The sequence below is a fragment of the Xyrauchen texanus genome, chromosome 33 (genome assembly GCF_025860055.1).
Source record: "Xyrauchen texanus isolate HMW12.3.18 chromosome 33, RBS_HiC_50CHRs, whole genome shotgun sequence".
Taxonomy (NCBI): domain Eukaryota; kingdom Metazoa; phylum Chordata; class Actinopteri; order Cypriniformes; family Catostomidae; genus Xyrauchen; species Xyrauchen texanus.
The window spans coordinates 11423803-11444911 of record NC_068308.1 but is presented as its reverse complement, the minus strand read 5'-3'; the positions used below and the strand labels follow the sequence as shown (position 1 = coordinate 11444911).

The 21109-nt window shown below is 42.5% G+C and overlaps 1 protein-coding gene across 1 annotated transcript; it reads left to right on the top strand.

The window, feature by feature from the left end:
• Positions 1–8056: 8056 nt before the first annotated feature.
• Positions 8057–19606, top strand: LOC127627154 (paired box protein Pax-6-like). The gene is made up of 7 exons (XM_052103412.1): positions 8057–8180; positions 12486–12647; positions 16323–16405; positions 16545–16701; positions 16789–16859; positions 17433–17562; positions 19215–19606. The coding sequence occupies exons 1-7, from the start codon at positions 8072–8074 to the stop codon at positions 19295–19297; spliced, it is 795 nt and encodes a 264-aa protein (XP_051959372.1). The 5' UTR covers positions 8057–8071; the 3' UTR covers positions 19298–19606.
• The last annotated feature ends 1503 nt before the right edge of the window (positions 19607–21109 follow it).

Sequence of the window (21109 nt, the reverse complement as noted above, 5' to 3'; positions counted from 1 at the left end):
GTGCAAAAGCAATCCTCCATCAATGCAAACGTTTATTGAAGGAGTGTTACTACACAAAACAAAGCATCACAAAAAGACACAAAAATGGTGCCGTTTCCTCAGACAGTCAAGTGTATGTTTAGAGAGACGAGCTCACTTGACCCCATTGTCACTCACCCCATTGTCTCTATGAAAGACAATGCTTGCTGGGGACATGTAAATACTTTGCAGCCTTTTAAATTCAGTGTACTGTACAGACAACAACACAACAACTGTTTACAGAGCTAGACACAGCATAGTAGAATGCAGGGGTTTTGAGATTTGTTATTTATTTTATTTTTTATTTTCTCCCCTATTTCTTCCCAATTTGGAATACCCAATTTCCAATGCGCTCTAAGTCCTTGTGGTGGTATTGTGACTTGCCTCAATCCGGGTGGTGGAGGATGAATCTCAGTTGCCTCCGCATCTACCCCATGTGACTCTACCCTTCCTAGCATCTGGGGCAATTTGGTTGCTTAGGAGACCTGGCTGGACTCACTCAGCACGCCCTGGATTCGAACTCGTGTCTCCAGGGATGGTAGTCTGCATCTTTACTCACTGAGCTACCCAGGCCCCTTGAGATGTGTTTTTAAAAACGTGGGGCCGGGCGTGCGTAGTCTCGGCCCGGCCCCGCCCTCCTCCTCGTCACATGTTCAATTGGGCTAATCAGCCGAGGAGAGGGATAAATGAAGTGAGACGTGGCAGTACAGGAGATAGAGAGCCACATGCAGCTGCAGTGTGTGCATTTTTGTCTTTTTGTTTAAGTCCTTTTAAATATTATTTTAAGGCCAATGGGAATTAGGCAGACTGTATTTGCATACCCCGCCCCAGACATACGGGTATAAAAGCGGGCAAATATGTCGAGTTCATTCAGGAATTTTCTAAGGAGCTGGAAAGCCACTACAGTGGCTCGGCTCAGCGACATGGCCGGGAGGACACAACGTCATGTTCCCTCCATCAGGGAATGGAGGTTACATCTGTAACCTAGACGTTCCCCGTCTGTCGCTCACTTTGACGTTGTGTCGAAGAAGCGAAACTAGGGGTCCAATTCAAATCACGCCATGCACTGAGCCGTGTACGTGTACTGTTGACACAAGAGCGGGCATGTATATTTACATGCAAAGGTGACCATTTGTGTCAGACTGCATGTACCCTTCCCCAATGCCCCATATAAGATGTTGGAACCCTTTTCATTACCCTAAGCAGGGGTATAAGGCGACGCTTGCCAATCTGGGAATGGGCCTCTTTTCTCTCTATGTTTCTCGCAGAGAGCTAAAGCGGCTGGGGCCCTTACACACATTGTGGGAAGGGGTTTTACCCAGTTTCCTATTCTTTCAGGGGGAAAAGACTCTGCGGAGACCACACCTGCCCAGGAACGGGGCACATGTGGAAAAAATGGTGCGGTGGTAGATCCATCCTCAAGGAGGGGGGAGTTGCTACAGCACGGCATCCGGAGGGCAGCTGGCACTTCCTAAGGGAGACGCAGTTCCACTCGCAAGGGGACCGTACCGTGGAAAATACACACAGGAGGAGTCCACGCATTAGTCCGGACCTGTGGAGCACCTATACCAGTACGGGTAGATTAAGTACCCATAGTGGATTGGGTCAGCGAATTCCTCAGCTGAATTGCAGACCCATAGGGCTAGGGAGGAATCATCCAGGGATCCGAATATATGGAATCTCCTTGGAGAGAAAGCACACAATTTTACCTCAACCGAGGGAAAGGCGCTAGGTGCAAGCAATCCACCCAGTCAGTTCATCAGTGTGTTACAAAGTTCTACCGGCTCGGACCTGAGAAGACACGGGATGATAATGACTCAACCCTGAGATTGTAAAATCTCGCAAAGGTATTAGGTGTTGCTCTACATACCCACTGCTCTACATATGTCTGCCAGGGAGGTGCCCCTGGCCAGTGCCCACGAGGACGCAACACTCCTTGTTGAGTGAGCTCGGACCCACAAGGGGAGGGGCACGGCCTGGGTGTGGTCGGCCAATGAAATGGCATCCACCACCCAGTTGGAGAGCCTCTGTTTGGAGACAGCGTTCCCTTTCCGCTGTCCGCCAAAGCAGACAAAGAGCTGCTCAGAACATCTAAAGCTCTGCGTGCGGTCCAGGTAGGTACGCAAAGCACATACCGGACACAGCAACAAAGGGGCTGGGTCTGCCTCCTCCCGGGGAAGCGCTTGCAGGTTCACCACCTGGTCTCTGAATGCCGTGGTAGGAACCTCGGGCACATAGCCCGGTCGCGGTCTTAGGATCACCTGGGTGTCTGCCAGACCGAATTCCAGGCAGGTGTCACTAACAGAGAACGCTTGCAGATCCCCGACCCTCTTGATGGAGGTGAGCGCGATCAGCAGGGCCATTTTTAGAGAGAGGGCCCTGAGTCCAACTGATTCTAGCAGCTTTAAGGGGGTCTCTGAAGGCCCGTGAGGACCACTGAGAGATCCCAGGAGGGGAACAGGCTTAGCCGGGAAGGTTTTAACCTCCGGACGCCTCTTAGGAACCTGATAATCAAGTCGTGCTTACCCAAAGACTTGCCGTCTACTGTGTCGTGGTGGGCCGCGATAGCAGCAACATACACCTTCAAGGTGTAAGGGGACAGCCTCCCCTCCAACCTCTCCTGCAGAAACAGGAGCACTGACCTAACTGCTCACCTCTGTGGGTCTTCAGCCAGGGAAGAACACCAATTCACGAACAAGCGCCACTTCAGGGCGTAAAGTTGCCTGGTAGAGGGGGCTCTGGCTTGGTTGATTGTGTCTACGACGGCAACACACTGTATCCAAAGCGACTTACAGTGCAATTATTACAGGGACAATACCCCCCCGGAGCAACATGGAGTTAAGTGCCTTGCTCCTCGTCCTCCCTGACCTTGCACAGCACCTGTGCAAGAAGGCTCACTGGGGGAAATGCGTACTTGCGCAGCCCTGAGGGCCAGCTGTGTGCCAGCGTGTCTGCCCTGAGGGGAGCCTCTGTTCGGGCATATCAGAGCAGGCAATGGGAGGTCTCTTGGGAGGCAAACAGGTCTACCTGGGCCTTGCCAAATCATTCCCAAATCAGCTGAACCGACTGGGGGTGGAGCCTCCACTCTCCACTGGGCCAATGTTGTCGTGACAGCGCATCCGCCATCGCATTGAGGTTGCTGGGGATGTGAGTGGCACGCAATGACTTGTGTCACGGCTGGCTCCAAAGGAGGAGACGACGAGCGAGTCGCAACATGTGGTAGGAGCATACGCCGCCTTGGCTATTTATGTATGCTACCACGGTGATGCTGTCTGACCTGACTAGGACATGTTTGTCTCGAACTAACAGGGGAAACTTCCACAGGGCAAAAAAATACAGTCAGCAACTCTAGGCAGTTGATGTGCCAGCACAGCAGGGCCCCTTTCCAACAGTCCACAGCTGCGTGCCCATTGCACACGGTGCCCCAACCCGATCTGGAGGCGTCGGTCGTGACCAGGATGTGTCGGGACACCTGCTGCAGGGGCACTCCTGCAGAGGTCAAAAAGCAGAGGTCTGGCGGGGATGATTGTTTGGCAACAGGCGGGGATGATTGTTACCCGGTGTGTGCCGTGGCGCCATGCTCGTCTCGGGACTCGAGTCTGAAGCCAGTGCTGAAGAGGTCTGATATGCATCAACCCCAGCGGCGCAACCACCGTGGAGGATGCCATATGCCCCAGGAGCCTCTGGAAAAGTTTTAAAGGGACCGTTGCACCTGGCCTGAAGGTGGTGAGGCAGTCCAGCACTGACTGTGCACTCTCGTTGGTGAGACGTGCTAACATCGAGACTGAGTCTAACTCCATGCCGAGAAAAGAGATACTCTGAACCGGAGTGAGTTTGCTCTTTTCTCGGTTGACCTGAAGCCCCAAGCGGCTGAGGTGCCTGAGCACCTGGTCTCTGTGAGTGCATAGTAACTCTCAGGAGTGGACCAGTATGAGCCAGTTGTCGAGGTAATTGAGTATGCGGATACTGGCTTCTCGGAGCAGGGCAAGAGCTGCCTCTGCGACTTTCTTGAAGAAGCCAGTCCAAGATCGGTTGTAAGCCGACACCTTTCTTGGGTATGAAGGGCTGTATAAACCCTTCTTCATCTCGGTTGGAGGGACAGGCTCTATCGCATCTTTGAGTAGAAAAGTAGCGATTTCCGCACTCATGGATTTGGCATGTTCGGCGTGTACTGCGAAGAAGCGGACCGCCGTGAAGGGGGGCAGGGGCCTGGCAAACTGAATTGCGTAAAAGAGTCGGATGGTCCGGGCCAGCCAGCATGATGTGTTGAGAAGTGAAAGAGAAAGTGCTGAGAAAAGACTCGAAGAACTTACCTTGCCCCGCACTCCCGGCAGGGGGCGGATTTGTGATTGAGGAGGAGGTCCTGTAGCGGCGTCCTCTGGACTCTTCAGAACCAGCCGGCCGGGGAACAGTCGTATGGCTGAGGGCGGAGGGTCCACTTCCAGTGTCCCGAGACTGTTGAGGTGTGGCGGCAGAGTTCCGTGAGAATGGCTTTTGCGGGCCAGGTGACCCAGAGACAAAGGAAATAGCTCTTTTATTGAGAATGTGGGTACCGCAGCCCCATGTTGATTCAACAAAGGATTCTCCTCCCGGCCCTCCACCAGGAGACAGAGCAGTCTGCTTACCTGCTCCGGAGCTAACGTCTTGGTCCCTGGGTCGATCGCCTCAGGAATGCCTGGGAGCCTTACGGGTCCTCGAGGGGGTCCGTGAGGTGGGGGATGTCGACTTCCTGCGGGGTGCTCGACACATGGGATGAGCGCTGGGCCCGGGTTGAGGCGGAGCAGCTTGGCGTTTCCTCACCGCAGGAGGACGCCCTCGGCAAGCAGACGGGGCATGGCCCAATGGCGGCAGGCTTGCGGCGGGGCAGAATATGTGAAATAGCCTCCATCTGTTTCCTCACCAGACAGGGGCATTGAGGAAGCGCACTTTGTCGGCCTCACGCATCTCGACAGATGACGTTCCTGGACCACGAGTGACTGAGTGACTGCGCTGTGACCTTCGTGGCTCTCAGGAACCAGTCATCCAACCGCGATGGCTGTGGGGAGGATGGAGGGTTCCAGTCCAGCCCCACGCTGGTAGCAGCCCGGGCAAGCATATCGGACATCTGCCCGTCGGCCTCAGCCTGGGCATGCAGGTCCGAAGACGGCAGCCCAGGGGAGTCCTCAGCATCAGACGGCGAGCTCTTCGATGCAGCGGCGAGCTCATCCACCTCAAGCTCTAGAGGATAGGCAGACTGGCCGTGAGGCGAGCCGCTGTTGCCTCGAGCATGGACGGGAGTCAACGAGCGTGCCAGGGGGCGGGTGGTCCGAGGGGGCGTACCCGGCGGAGCTGCACCTGCTGCCATCCACAGATCGCCTCCATCACCAGCCGCACCGTCCTCAATCCCGTGGGAAGAAGGAGCAGTGCGGTGGGCGGCTGGAATTGCGTGCTAGCAAGCCGCGACAGCAACGTTGCCATGGTCATGCTCTCGCAGTGAGAACATGAACCATCCACAAAAGCTGCCTCGGTGTGATCGCAACCCAGACACACGGGACAACGCCTGTGTCTTTATAAAAACGCGTCCTGAAACGGACGTTCAACGCCAGCTGCGTATTTGCTCTTTTAGAGGAAATAACTCTTTCAGAGAAAATCACTCTTTTAAGTTTCTTGCGCTGTCGAAGCGCCCAGGGGCAAACTGCACTGGCGTGCAGAGAAGGAGAAAGCCGCTGTAATGCGCCATCGAATCCAGGCAAGCGTCAGAGGAAAACAGGAACAGGTGTGTGACTCGCAGCTGACTGCAACACGACCATCGGCTCCGAAGAAGATTTCTGAATAAACTCGACATATTTACCTGCTTTTATACCCGTATGTCCGGGGCGGGGTATGCAAATACTGTCTGCCTAATTCCCATTGGCCTTTTTTTATAGATCAGAGGCACATTCGGCGCTCAAGAGAGACCCCTAGTGTTGCTTCTTCGACACAACGTCAAAGTGAGGGACAGACGGGGAATCTTGGTTTATGTTAGTTTCAACAAATAATAATACATTTTTTTAATCAAATGTTGTATATGTTAACATTAGTTTATGCTGTATGAACTAACATGAACTAACTATGAACAATTGTATTTTTTAACATTAACAAGTATTAATAAATGCTGTAAAAAATATATTGTTCATTGGTTCATTAGTTCATGATACATTATGCATTAACTAATGATAATGAAAGAAACCTTATTGTTAAGTATTACTAAAATCTGTTCTTAATTATGTTTTAAATTATATTTTAATTTAGATGAACTGAAATTAAATGAGAAAGATTCTGTCAAGTTAAAACATTTTATCATGTCAAGTTTTTTAATTGAACAGAATGTAAAGACTGCATTCATCAAGAACGTGATAACATTCCTTTTTGAGTAAATACAAATTCCACTCTCAAATCAAATTTTTTTAACCTCTGCAGGCAAATTAATATTAATATGTGTTCAATTATGTGCTGAGCCGATCCCCACATTCACTTTTCCCTTTATAGCTCCATTATCTCTTGTGGTTTTATTGCTGTTCTCTCTCTTTCACTCGCTCTACTTTCCCTGGCATTAAGTTTAAACTTGACAATGATGTTGACTCGCTGTGTCACTCTTCCTCTCTCTGTCCCATCCTCTCTCTCTCTCTCTCCCTCACTTCCAGGCCAAAAGTGCCTGAAGACGCAATTCTCTCCTGAGCCCTCTCTCTCTCTTTTTCACCCCGTCTAACTCTGTACATCTCTCTTTCTCCATTCTCTTCCTCCCTATCTCTTCTCACTCCACACACACACACACACACACACACACACTCACACACACACACACACACACACAGAGAGAGATCATAGTTAATAAAGCAAGTGAGCAGGATACCTTTAATAAGACTTCTAAACAGGGATTATATTGCTGTTGCTTCAATGGATGTGCGTATATTGTAACGATTGGTGAGTTAGATTTGTACTATTTTTCTTGTTTATATTTTTTTGTTCAAGCATATAAAACTCAGTTATGCTAAGTTGATAAATGTGAGTAAAGATACAAAAACAGATGTAAAGGCTAGAAAAGAAAACATATAGAGTACAAATATTTCAAATGCAGTGAATATGTCTCAGAGTAGGTTCATGTTTGAAAGTCAAATGCTGCATAGGCACTAAGCTTAATGATTTTGCTACAAAAAAATTAATGTCCATGTAAACACACATTGACCTTATAGCAGAAATGTCACAATATATGAGGTCAGTTTAAAAACGCAAACAATTTTGATATACAAAATGATTCATGAAACAGCATTTGAAAAGGTAAACCATTGTTTTTGTAAACAGAAATTGTGAAGACTGTATAAACAACATTTAAAACCTGCTTCGAACTGACAATTATGAGAAATACCTTTTGTCCAGAGAACACAGTTTCACGTTTTGTTTTAAATCAACCTTTAACATATAGTTGACCCTTGCCTAAATGTATGCTATAGTGTGGTTTTACCCAACAAAATATGTTGATAATGGAAAGCTAGATTTGAGGACAAAAATGATTTAAGTTTTGAAGTAGGTGTTCTGTTTTGAAGTTAAGTGATGAAATCACTGCCAGAGAAAACAAGCATTTGTGTAATTGGACTATTGACTCAAAACCTTATAGATACTGAGATATAGCGCTTGTGACAATATGTGACAATAGAGGTCTGTCTATTTTTTCACTTTTTATTCACAAATATTGAACATTCCACAAAATCTGTACACTCTGTGCAAGCATATGTTGACATCATGTATAAATACTAAAATATCAATAAATATACATTTCCAGTACCTCTCTCTTAGTTTCTTTCTCATTTATGTGTTCTACTGGCAGGAGGGTGGCTATGGTGTGCTCATGTAAAAGACTCTTTTTCTATCTGTCAGAATGATGCTAATTCAACCAGCCATGTATAAACTTATGCTTATTTGTTTTGCCTTCCCTCTGTCAATTAAGGGTCAAAGGTCATGCTCTTTCTTGGGAAATCTAAATGATATTATAGAGTCTTGTCTTTCTTTTTATCCAGATGCTGTATTTGGAAAATTAATGATGTTTGAAAGGTTAACCATGCTGAATCTCCAAAGCAGTTCAAACTGGAGTGGACCCAATGACTGGTACCATCAAGAGGACACAGTTCCCACCCAGCACAGCACTGGTGTGATTTTTAAAGCCTTATAGCAAAGATCATTATGCAATTTGTCACCTTTCCTCTTTTGACTGTTTATGTGAAGACACATAAGCATTAAAGACATTAAAGGGGATTCTGTTTTTTTCCTTTGATATTTGCAACAAGCAGTAGTTTTCAACTGGTTTTGATATAAAATGCATATTTTTACATTAGACATCAAGTGGTGACCCAACACAGTAGGCCTACAAAAAAAAAGATAAAACGTCTTTAAATGTAAATATTTAAACAAGTTATTAATGTAACCACAAGTGCACTGGCCCAACAATACAAATTATGAACATGTCATATGTGACGCTCTTGTTCTACCCGCTCCTTACGGGACTCGAACCTAGATCTCAGGCGTGGGAGGTGGGTCGCTAGTGCACCTCTTGAGGTCAGGAGAGTGAGGTTTACACACTGCACAGCTATCTACCAGCTGGCTCCCATTACACTCAGCCCCCTAAACCTCACTCCCATCCGGGTTACGGCACCAATGTGACGCTTTTGTTCTACCCGCTCCATACGGGACTCGAACGTAGGTCTCTGGCGTGGGAGGTGGGTGCTCTAACAAGGAGGCTAAAGGCTACAGCCTCTAGGGTCACACTGCACAGCTATTAAAGGAATATTCTAGGTTCAATGGAAGTGAATGGGGCCAATCTGTAAATGTTAAAATTCTCACTTTTGCAGAAGTATAGCCTCAAGACATAAACAATATACTGTGTTAACATGATTTTCGTGTGATAAAATCAATTACTAACATTTTCTGTGTAAAGTTATGCCAATTTTACAGCTTCATTGTCATGATATTATAGTCAGAAAACCCTAAAACGACTATAAAATGACAATTTATACAACTTTATGACTACATGAGCTTTAACAGAAGAAAGAATGTGGGTGCTTTTATAAAATTATAAGCTTCACATTTATGCCTATGAACCCTCCAAATATTGGCCCTATTCTCTTCCATTGTAAGTCTCTCACTGTAACCAAAATTTTTGCTTTTTTTTTTTTAAGAAAAAAAAAAAGTCTAAATTAATTTGTGTGGTAATCGACATTATGCCATATACAGGTGAAACTCGAAAAATTCGAATATCGTGCAAAAGTTCATTAATTTCAGTAATTCAACTTAAAAGGTGAAACTAATATATTATACAGACTCATTACAAGCAAAGTAAGATATTTCAAGCCTTTATTTGATATAATTTTTATGATTATGGCTTACAGCTTATGAAAACCCCAAATTCATAATCTCAGAAAATTAGAATATTACATGAAATCAATAAAAAAAAGGATTTTAAATACAGAAATGTCGGCCCTCTGAAAAGTATAATCATGCATATGTACTCAGTACTTGGTTTGGGCCCCTTTTGCATTAATTACTGCCTCAATGCGGCGTGGCATGGATGCTATCAGCCTGTGGCACTGCTGAGGTGTTATGGAAGACCAAGATGCTTCAATAGCGGCCTTCAGCTCTTCTGCATTGTTTGGTCTCATGTCTCTCATCTTTCTCTTGGCAATGCCCCATAGATTCTCTATGGGGTTCAGGTCAGGCGAGTTTGCTGGCCAATCAAGCACAGTAATACCATGGTCATTGAACCAGATTTTGGTACTTTTGGCAGTGTGGGCAGGTGCCAAGTCCTGCTGGAAAATGAAGTCAGCATCTCCATAAAGCTTGTCTGCTGAAGGAAGCATGAAGTGCTCTAAAATGTCCCGGTAGACGGCTGCGTTGACTCTGGACTTAATAAAGCACAGTGGACCAACACCAGCCGATGACATGGCTCCCCAAATCAACACAGACTGTGGAAACGTCACACTGGACTTCAAGCATCTTGGATTGTGTGCCTCTCCATTCTTCCTCCAGACTCTGGGACCTTGGTTTCCAAATGAGATGCAAAATTTGCTCTCATCAGAAAAGAGGACTTTGGACCACTAAGCAACAGACCAGTTCTTTTTTTCTTTAGCCCAGGTAAGACGTTTGACATTTGATGCCCATGTCCAGGACCCGTCTGTGTGTGGTGGCTCTTGATGCAGTAACTCCAGCCTCAGTCCACTCCTTGTGAAGCTCCCCCACACATTTGAATGGCCTTTTCCTGACAATCCTCTCCAGGCTACGGTCATCCCTGCTGCTTGTGCACCTTTTTCTTCCACACTTTTCCCTTCCACTTAACTTTCTATTAATGTGCTTTGATACAGCACTTTGAGAACATCCAACTTCTTTTGCAATTACCTTTTGAGGCTTTCCCTCCTTGTGGAGGGTGTCAATGATGGTTTTCTTCACAACTGTCAGGTCAGCAGTCTTCCCCATGATTGTGAATTCAACTGAACCAGACTGAGAGACCATTTAAAGGCTCAGGAACCCTTTGCAGGTGTTTAGCTGATTAGAGTGTGACACTTTGAGCCTACAATACTGAACCTTTTCACAATATTCTAATTTTCTGAGATTCTGAATTTGGGGTTTTCATAAGCTGTAAGCCATAATCATCAAAATTATATCAAATAAAGGCTTGAAATATCTTACTTTGCCAGGTAATGAGTCTATATAATATATTAGTTTCACCTTTTAAGTTGAATTACTGAAATTAATGAACTTTTGCACGATATTCAAATTTTTGGAGTTTCACCTGTATGCTGTCGATTGAGCTTAACTTGTATTGAACCTGGAATTTTCCTTCAAAGTATTCAATTTATGATACTGCCAGATTTAGTTTATAAATGTCTCTTTAATTTCGATAGTTTCTAAACAAGTCTAAGCAATATTAACTTTTACCTTGAATAGATTTTTTGATTATGTCACTCATCCTGTTCATGTTGGCATCTGCCCAGGTCCGGATTGGCTAATCGGGAGCACCGGGAGAATTCCCGGTGGGCCGTTTTTTGTTTTTTTTGGGCCGTGAGGGCCGGTGTTGTCATGGCACTGTGTTGAAATATGGATACTGTCCCTAGGCTGCCAGCACACAACAGCCCACTCTTTTTTTTTTATTTATTTTACCTCAGCCCCACTCTTTTTATTTATAATTTTTTCGCAGCACACCCATAGAGTGCAGGTTAATGATGTAATTATCTTTTGACTCCCCCGACAGCAGTACCTTGCTTAAAAAAAAACGTCACTTGTAAACTTCAGTCAGTGGTGGTTGTACAATAGAAAGCACAAAGGTGGCGCTGAAAAGGCAAGATTAAATGAGCTCTTCAAAGCTTTTCAACCTGAGCAGCTTTTTCACCAGCACACCAAATGAAGATGATGAGAGGGCCGGTAAGCTAACGTTAAGCTAGTTAGGAGCAGTGCAAGATGCTTGCGGCTGTGCAAAACAATGTTGCCTGCAAACCACCGTTCATGTTTATGTATCAAACTTTTTCTTGAAGTTCTTCAGCAGCAGCAGCCTCTATTGCTCATTGAGTGAATATAAGAGTTAGAAGAATGTTAATGAAGAGTATGGTGTAGAGCTGAAACGATTAGTCGACGTTATTGACAACATCTACAATAAAAAATTGGCGACAAACATTTTCGTTGTCGAATAGTCGTTTGATCTCATTTAACATAACACAAGATCAATAAACTGTTATTATGACGCAAGAGAGCAGCACTGCAGTTCCCGCCTGACTGAGGAGAGGAAGAATTACACAGATCACCATCCAGATGCACCCTAAACTTTCCAAACAGCTTCAGGTGATGTAGATCCCAAAGTATTGGGGAATTATACAAAAATATCCAATAAGTAAACACAGAACCACTCTTGTTGTGGAATAAGTGGAACTGGATGTCTTAAAAGGAAACACCCTCAAAGTTACATCTTAAATGCAGATATATTTAATGCGTTATAGCTTTATTAAAGTTCAAATAATATGGAAGCAGGTCTTGTAGTTAACTACAAACTCTGAAACTGGAATTTCTCTGAGCGGTGTCTCGATCTAAGGGGGAGAGATTGAAACTGCACCCGGCTGAGAGACACACTGTCACGGAGATGCCCGTCTCTCTAGATTATAACACGATGGCTCACGACTTATTGAATCATTATAAATGTGTCACTATGCATTTCTTATCGTGAAGAAAATTGGCAATACGCAGTTTTATTAATTAGAGAGAGTTTGTTTTTTAGTGAGTTAAAGATGGATTGAAGTGAACAAAAAGGTGAGAGAGGAAGTCTTCGCCCCATTATACACTGCAGCAAAATATGTTTTTGATTTGTTTTGTTTTGGCTTGTTTTCCAATAAAAATATTTAACAACCAACCATTTGCATTTCACCACTGCTTGCTAAACAATTATTTACACTCCTTAGTAACTGTTATTTATTCAGTGTCACATGGATGCCTGGTGGACACAAATGTGGGGATGGCAAGAGGAGGACAGGTGGAGGGAGATGAGAGGGAGGAGACTCAACTGAGGCTGCAGCTGAAGAGGAAACTTCAGCGCAACAGAACCAGCTTCACAACAGAACAGATCGAAGCCCTGGAGAAAGGTGAGAACTCAGAGTGCTGTGATTGTGAAGCATTGATGGATAGACAGATAATGGATAGGCAAACCTATATATAATACATCAGATTGTCTCATCCTATTTCCAATATCATAAGAAATCACTAGTGTTGTATTATTATGAACTGGTATGTAGGTCAATGATAAATACATGTGTCCAAGGAAAATAAAATCTAATTTACCACACTTATTTCAAATCCTTAGAAATGTAATATTTCATGCATTTTTCTAAACCAGTGTTTATGACAACACCAACATTTAAGAAACCAGCCAATAAATGTTATTTAATTTTTTTATATAGTTAAAAAAATTATATTTAATATTTTTTAATATAATGTGTTATAAGATCCAGTAAAAAGTAATACAATAATCTTAATCATTGTTTACTAAATAAGTTTTCAAACACATTTTCAAGGTAAAAAAAAAATATATATATATATATATATATATATATATATATATATATATATATATATATATATATATATATATAAGAAGAGGTGTATATAAAACATTGTCTGTTTGAATTGAAATTATAATTTATAAAATATAATTTGTTATAATCATCTAGTAATAATGAATAGAATATTTTGCACACACTTTTTAAAATAAAGTGTTAGATTGTGAAAAAAAAAATTCCCCTTCTATCTCTCACTCGATGTTGTGTCGATGTAGTGACACTAGGGGTCTCTCTTGAGAGCCTCGGTTACCTCTATCTTTGAGAAAAGGCCAATGAGAATTGGCAAACAGAATTTGCATGCCGCTCCCTCGGACATGTGGGTATAAAATGAGGGAAGCACGCGTCTGTTCACACAGATTTTTTCTTCAGAGCCAAGCAGTTGTGTATCAGCGAGCTGAATAAATCCACTGCTGTTCCACTCACCTCTACAAGAGCGCATGATGTTGGAGACACGGCGCAAATCAGCAGTTTTTCTCTTCTCTGCACCCCAGTGCAGACTACACCCCTGTGCGCTTCAACAGCCTGTCTAAAAGAGTATATATACAAGTTGAAAGACTATGCCCGCAAAACGCCTCCACCTGGCGGGATCGAATGTCACTCTCTTCCAAGGCCTGTAGGTTGATGTCGTCTCTGGAGACCAAGGCCTACAGTGGTGCTGGACATGCCTCCTCCACCCTGCAAGCCATGGACCTCCTGCAAGTCCAGCAGGCCAAGGCGCTAAGTGATCTGCTCTTGGGTAGTCCTGATCCTGATGTACTGCGGGAACTGCACTCGGCGACCGGCATCGCCCTCAGGGCCACGAAGGTCACGGCACGTGCACTCAGGCGAACACCACCTGTGTCTGAATCTGGTAAGCAAGGTAAGTGCTTCGAGCTTCTCCTCTGCACAACCACCTTGGGACGAAGCAACGCTATCCGACATACGTCACACATGATTGACCCATTAGTGCCACTCGCCCCGAGCTTGGACGCGTGGCTTACGCTTTCCAACCCGTCTCGTTTGCTGGCCAGAACCATCCGACTCGGCTATGCAATTCAGTTCGCCAGACACAGACCCTTTCTACGGTTCGCTTTCGATGGCCAGGTGCATCAGTACAAGGCATCAGTACAAGCTCTTGCCCTGTTAAGGGGTGTGGGCATTCGCATACTCAACTACCTCGATGACTGGCTAATCTTAGCGCACTCTCGACAGTTGCTCTGTGCACTCAGGGACCTGGTGCTCACACACCTCAGCCGTATAGAGCTTCGGGTCAACTGGGAAAAGAGCAAGCTCTCCTCGGTTCAGAGTATCTCTCTTCTCGGCATGAAGTTAGACTCAGTCTCAATGACAGCGCACCTCACAAGCGAGTGCGCGCAGTAGGTTCTGAACTGCCTGAGTATGTTCAGACCAGGCACAGTGGTTTCACTGAAACAATTTCAGAGGCTCCTGAGGCATGTGGCATCCTCAGCGACGGTCGCGCAAATTCGGTTGATGCAGAAGAGACCGCTTCAGCACTGGCTTCAGACGCGAGTCCCGAGATGGGCATGGCGCCACTGCACGTACTGTGTGACACTCACCCCTTCCTGCCATCACTTATTCAGCAAATTCAATCAAAAAAATTCCCCTGAGGAAGGACCTTCTTTCTCAGGGATGGGGCACCCTCTGGCATCTGCGCCCAGACCTCTGGAACCTCCACAGCTGGCCCTTGGAAGGAATGCGGAAGATATAAATGGTCTAGCACCAGCCGTCGTAAATACAATCACTTAAGCCAGAGCTCCCTCTACCAGGCAGCTTTATGCAGTACAGTTGCGCTTATTCGCAAATTGGTGTTCTTCCCAATCTGAAGACCCACAGAGGTGCCTTGTCAGGTCAGCGTTGCTCTTTTTCCTGCAGGAGAGGCTGGAGGGGTGACTGTCCCCCTCCATCTTGAAGGTTTATTTAGCCGCCATTGTGGCTCACCACGATGCAGTGGATGGTAAGAGTTCTCTCTGCCACCCGGTCGCTGTGTTTGTAGAGCTCCTCCCTGTCGAGGCCACCTTGCCACTTCCATATTTGTCTGGTAAGCCCATGTGACGTATTTGCCACATGTTCACCTCCCCTGCTGGGCAGGATGTGGTCGGTAAGTCGAAAAGAATAGGATTGGAAAAGAACGCCTTCCCCAATACGTGTTATAACGTTAGATGGCCCCAGCCACATCTAACACTCTATGGAGAGAAAACGTAGAGAGAAAAATAGCTGCGCCTGGCGTGGCCTGCTCACATGCTAGTTACATTGCTTCCCTCCCTCAGGGATGTGGGGAAATATATGACATATTTTGGGGTATTGGGGAAGGTTACATGCACCTGCTATTTTCGCACGCAGCAGCTTGCTTGCACCTGCATCAGGGGTCCTTGAACATGTTTCAGTATTGTAGCATTTTTAGATGGGGACCCCTAGTGTCACTACATCGAGTCACAACGTCGAGTGAGTGACATAAGGGGAACGTCTCGGTTTCTGTCATAACCTCCGTTCCCTGATGGAGGGAACGAGACTTTGTGTCCCTCTTGCCACAACCCTGTACTAAGCCGATGAAATGGCCAGGACCTTACTTTCGGCTCCTCAGCTCAAAACCTGTCTGAACAGATGCACACTTCCCTCCTTTTATACCCGTATGTCCGGGGGAGGGGCATGCAAATTCTGTTCGCCAATTCTCATTGGCCTTTTCTCAAATATAGAGGTGACCGAGGTTCTCAAGAGAGACCCCTAGTGTCACTACATCGACACAACATCTCGTTCCATCCATCAGGGAACGGAGGTTATGACAGTAATATAGACGTTTTTCTTTCAGCCTTTTAATGGTACAATTATTTTATTTTTTTTGTCCTGACATTTTTCTATTTATGCCTCACAAAAATATACAAATTTTAATTCAGAAATTTAAAATGTTCATGATGGAAGAAATTTATACAAGTAATTGTTTGAATTGCATTTTAATGCATTTTTTAATTCATAGGAATGAAGGTATTAAATAATCTGGACACAAAAACATCACATCACTCTTAGCGCACACACACACACACACACTACACTACTTCTGTCATTAAAACCCATTGTCTATCTGTATATTTTTAACATGTTAATTTGAACACAAGAAAATGCAATAATATTTATGTGAAACTATTCAATCTGTTCAAGATGAACTACAAACTTTAAATGTTTCTATCGATACATCTCATCTAACAGAGTTTGAGAGAACGCATTATCCAGATGTTTTTTCCAGAGAACGACTTGCAAACAAAATCGACCTTCCAGAGGCACGGATACAAGTATGTAGGCTATTCTTCCTTATTATTTTTGAGGAAAGCTATTTTTCATGTCCATGTGTAAAGTGTTTAAATCAGGACCACAGTAAAATATGTCATTGATTTAATTTGCCCCAATCATTCTCCGGGTCTTGATTGACAGGTGTGGTTTTCAAATCGAAGAGCCAAATGGAGACGAGAAGAGAAGCTGCGAAACCAGAAGCGGTCTGGGGCCGGGACTTCTTGTACTAAAACACACGCTGCACTGACCACATCCTTTAACTCAACTTTCAATCATCATCAGCATGCCAACAGTGCAGGTGTGCTTGGAGGTTTACATGAGTGAGACACTTGCATAAAGGGAACTTCAGAATATAATTGTGCATGTCTTCTTTCTGTTTGTTTAGTTTCCATGCTCAGTCAGAGCGAGAAAGCTCTTCCCAGATATAATGCTCTCTCAGTCTACTCTGGGGTCCAGGTGAGGATTCCAATTCTCATTTTATGATATTAATATTTCTATTTAGCACACCATTGTAAATTTGTGGCACCAAGCAGTATTTGGACACTTAAGATACATAAAATATATGAATGCCATGGATAGTGTTGGATAAGTTACTCTAAAAAGTTATCCACTACTAAAATTGTGGAACATGCCCATAGTTAATCAAATTAACTATGGGCATGTTCCACTAACGTTTTATAACCAGAAAGTGTCCAAATACTTGTGTAAATGTCTTAAGTTTGAACACTATATCTATTGTTTTATTATTTATAACCTGTGCTTGTGTCATCTTAATTTAAAATGTGTGATTTTGCCAATTAATGCTAAGCCATTCATACATTTCAGCATAACAAAATGTAGTAGTGCCCTCTGGTGGTGAGAATGGAACTGTCATCAATAATAATCAAGAAAATCTGCCTTTCTTCTTTATAGTGCAATACTATATTGAATATATAATTTACCATTATCTGTTATAATATATATAAATCAATATAATTTTTTTTTTACTATTTATTAACAATATGGAAACTCAACTTTGTCATTCTTTAGCAGCCTGCTGCTTCTCCAGCTGCCTCTTACTTGTGCATGTTGCCTCCATCCCCGACTGAACCTCACTCATTTGAGATGTCCTACTCCTCTCCTCATCTGCCACCTCCTCCTTCAGCTAACACCAGCACGGGTAATTCTATTTACTCTTCCTTGACTTTCTAAAGGTGCTATAATCTATTAGGCACATTCCAGGACCATAACAATTGCTATCTGTAACTCATCCATTGTATGTGGTTCAATGTATTGCAAGCTAGTAAAATACTTTTTTAATTAAATCAGATGTATTCTTTTTATAATCATACAAAACCATTTTGGAATTGAACACTGTGAGTAACATTTTACAATAAGGTTGTTACGTATATATTAACTTTGGTTAGGGCAACAATTTTGTACATTTCATTTTTATACTGATATATTACATTATACAACAGCTAGTTCCGGTCCTCAAATCTGATTGGACGAGAGGTGTTCCAAGAGTACTGATAGCTCACACCGTCAGCATTGGGTCGCTTTAGAGTTTTTATTACTCCGCTCGTGTTCGTGGCATTACAAACTTCCATGTAAGAGAAGCTAGATTTGTCTTGAGCGTTCAATGAGCGAGTTGAGCTAACGTTGACAAACTGTGTTGTCAGTCAGTGTGTAAATTTCTTTGAAGTCATCCAGAATTGTCAGTCACACCATGGTCACTCAGATTGCTACTACACTATTTAAGAAATAAGAGTTAAATGAACAGCTTCAGCATTACTGCTGATCACATCTGAGAGTCACAACAGACAGGGGAATCAAACACACTCAGGGCGCCTATTTGATACAAGTTTCCATGTGGGAGAAGACGTAAACTTTCAACATGGCGTAGGTGAGTGTCAAAATAAGAGTTCCCCATAAAATTTACAAGAATGAAACTAGCATCCTCCATGTTTTCTCTCCATCAACAAAACACTTGAATGTGAGTGAAATACTCATAGGATAATTCCGATATCAAGTATGAAAGCATCACTCCATGATTGTAGCGTATTACTATAACACTACAGCTGAGGAATAGAATTAAACTAGCAGATGCAGCATGTTCGTCACTGTAACAGACACAGGTAATCACATGCTCAGTCTCTCTCTCTCTTTCTCTCTTCTCTCTCTTGTTTCTCTAATAACTCTAATAACTAGTCGTTACTAGATCTAAAGTGTGGTTATCAAGTCCTAAGTTTTGATTTATTATTTATTTACTTGTTTTTTAACTGTTGCATAATCTAGCAATATCACTGATATCAATAGTGCTGTATCCATCTATCAGCATGGTTGTGATTACCTGTACGGCCGAATCACAGCCGTGCTGATAACTGGACATATGGCTTATCCCTTGCTTGTGTGATTTTGCTTTATTATAAGTTGTATATGTTAACATTAGCTTGTGCATTTTTAACTTACTAACAATGAACTAAAGCATTTTTATAAATTAACATTAGTCATGATTAATAAATGTTGTACAATTATTGTTCATTGTTATTTCATGACAGCTAATGCATAATGTTAACAAATAAATCCTTATTTTAAAATGTATCATACTGTTAATTTAGCAAATGATGCCTTAATTTATTTAATGTAGGGTCAAAGTAAAAACCTGGTTATTTTACTTACTGGATTCTGTGATTACAATTAATTTTCTTGGATTCATATTTTTACTTCTCTTTTTTTCTTATATTTATTTTCTATGAGTTTATTTAATTAAGTATAAAATATAAACCATAAAGTGTTTCCCTTTTTCTGTTTTTGGTTTGATCTCTACAGAGATTTCTGTGCCTGTCCAGGTTTCAGGAAATGAAGAAAATATGGGTCAGAACCTTGGCCAGTACTGGGCTAGGCTGCATTGAAAAAGCATGATAAAGAGAGGTAGATTTTGCATTGCAAAATCACAAAATATTGATATTAACAAAAAGACAGGAAAAAAAAACCTTTAAAACAAATCCCTCTAAATTTTGAGGAACGTTTTCCTATGTTGGTTGAACCTTACAAACTGTGATAATAAACTGGATTAGGAAAATAATTGACATGTACGTAAACAAATATTATTTTAGCCATATTTTTTTAAAGATATTTAAGATCTGATGACAGTGTGCAATATTTGCATCAATGTCACCCCAGCATTTAGCTTCAGACATATGGGAATGTATATGATGAAAAGTGATAGCCAAGCATTGTGTGATGACCTTTGCGATGTGATGAATGTGATGAATTTTTAAGCAATTGTCGTTTCAGAATCATAGACATGAGTTCCTGGCAGCACGTCTATTAAAATGGGAAGCTTATTATAGTATTTAAGAACACATTTCTGCTTTCTACTTTTATAATAATTCCCGATTACTCAGCTGTAATGTCTTCATTAAAGTCATTCATGTCTTGTGGTTGTTTTCATAATCAGATTTGTGCTATATCATTTCTTATGAAATATTCTTCTTATGAAACATTTATTAATTTTTGTCACCTCAGTATGACAATGACAATCAAGGGAAATGCCTCATTCAATCAAAGCAGGGACTGAGAGCCAATCATTATATATGCACTAAAGCAGTAACCAATGAATGAATGACCAATCAATGAAAAAGTGACAATCACCACTGTTATACCATAAAGCATCAATGGATACAGTATGCAAAACTTCTGACCAATACATTTCCAGCATGCCTCATGGAACCTCTGTTAATCCAAAGTATTGTTGTTTCAAAACAGTAATGTTGTTTTATTTCTTCTATTATTTTTCAAATGTATATATTGTCTTATATATACAGTATGCCTATGATAAAATATGTTTGAACTTTAGAATAACTATCTCTGTACCTTAACTACTTGATAGCTTAGTGTGTGCCTAAGTGTGTGTGTATGTGTGAGTGAGAGAGGGAAAAAGAGAGGTGTAGAAATCTACAGTGGAGTTCAAAAGTCTTAGACCACTAGTAAAATGTGTTTTATCATTTTCTCATTTCATATAAGATTATACATTACAAATTAAATTATCAGCATACCAATCTGACTGAAAAGTTGAACAATAAATTCATGAATTCCACTACTTTGTGCAAAACCTGATAATCCATGTTATCCATCAGGATTTAACATTATTCCAAAGAGCATCGTGTGTGTTTCAATGGAAGCAAAGAAATCTGACCTTTCAGTTAACATGGTGAATGTCACAAATTTGCTTGCATTGATTAGTGACCTAGAAACAGTGCTGAATATTGAATATTTCTTAACCATTTTACATCACAACTTTTCTTTCCTTAATTTGTTTTTTTTAAATCATACTTTTTTAAATGTTATTCTATTTATAAACAGATTTAAATGAAAAGAAAAAAATCACTATGGTCTTGTGGACCCCACTATATGTGTGCATTTTGTGTTCACTCCTTTCAGTCAACCTACAGTATTTCATGTATGCATTTAACCCTATAATAAAAACATTTATCTGGCAATCATATAATGCTAGTTGTAATTGTGTGAAATGCACTTGATTAAAATAAATATGCACTTTATTGATTGATTTTAATCTATTCTTCCAGGTGAGCATAAAATCTGAAAGGATTTATGCATGTTTTTTCACTAAATAGGTACATACATGTAAATGGTTTCACATCTATAAGAGACACTTGGATTGCATAACACCAGTCATGATTTATATACTATATATACTTATT

Bases quoted from the DNA above. Each gene is read 5' to 3' on its own strand.
- LOC127627154 (XM_052103412.1), top strand. From the start codon at position 8,072: ATGATGTTTGAAAGGTTAACCATGCTGAATCTCCAAAGCAGTTCAAAC. The intron at 16,406-16,544 runs GTATGTAGGCTA...CTTGATTGACAG, and splicing joins TTCCAGAGGCACGGATACAA to GTGTGGTTTTCAAATCGAAG. The intron at 17,563-19,214 runs GTAATTCTATTT...TGATCTCTACAG, and splicing joins TTCAGCTAACACCAGCACGG to AGATTTCTGTGCCTGTCCAG.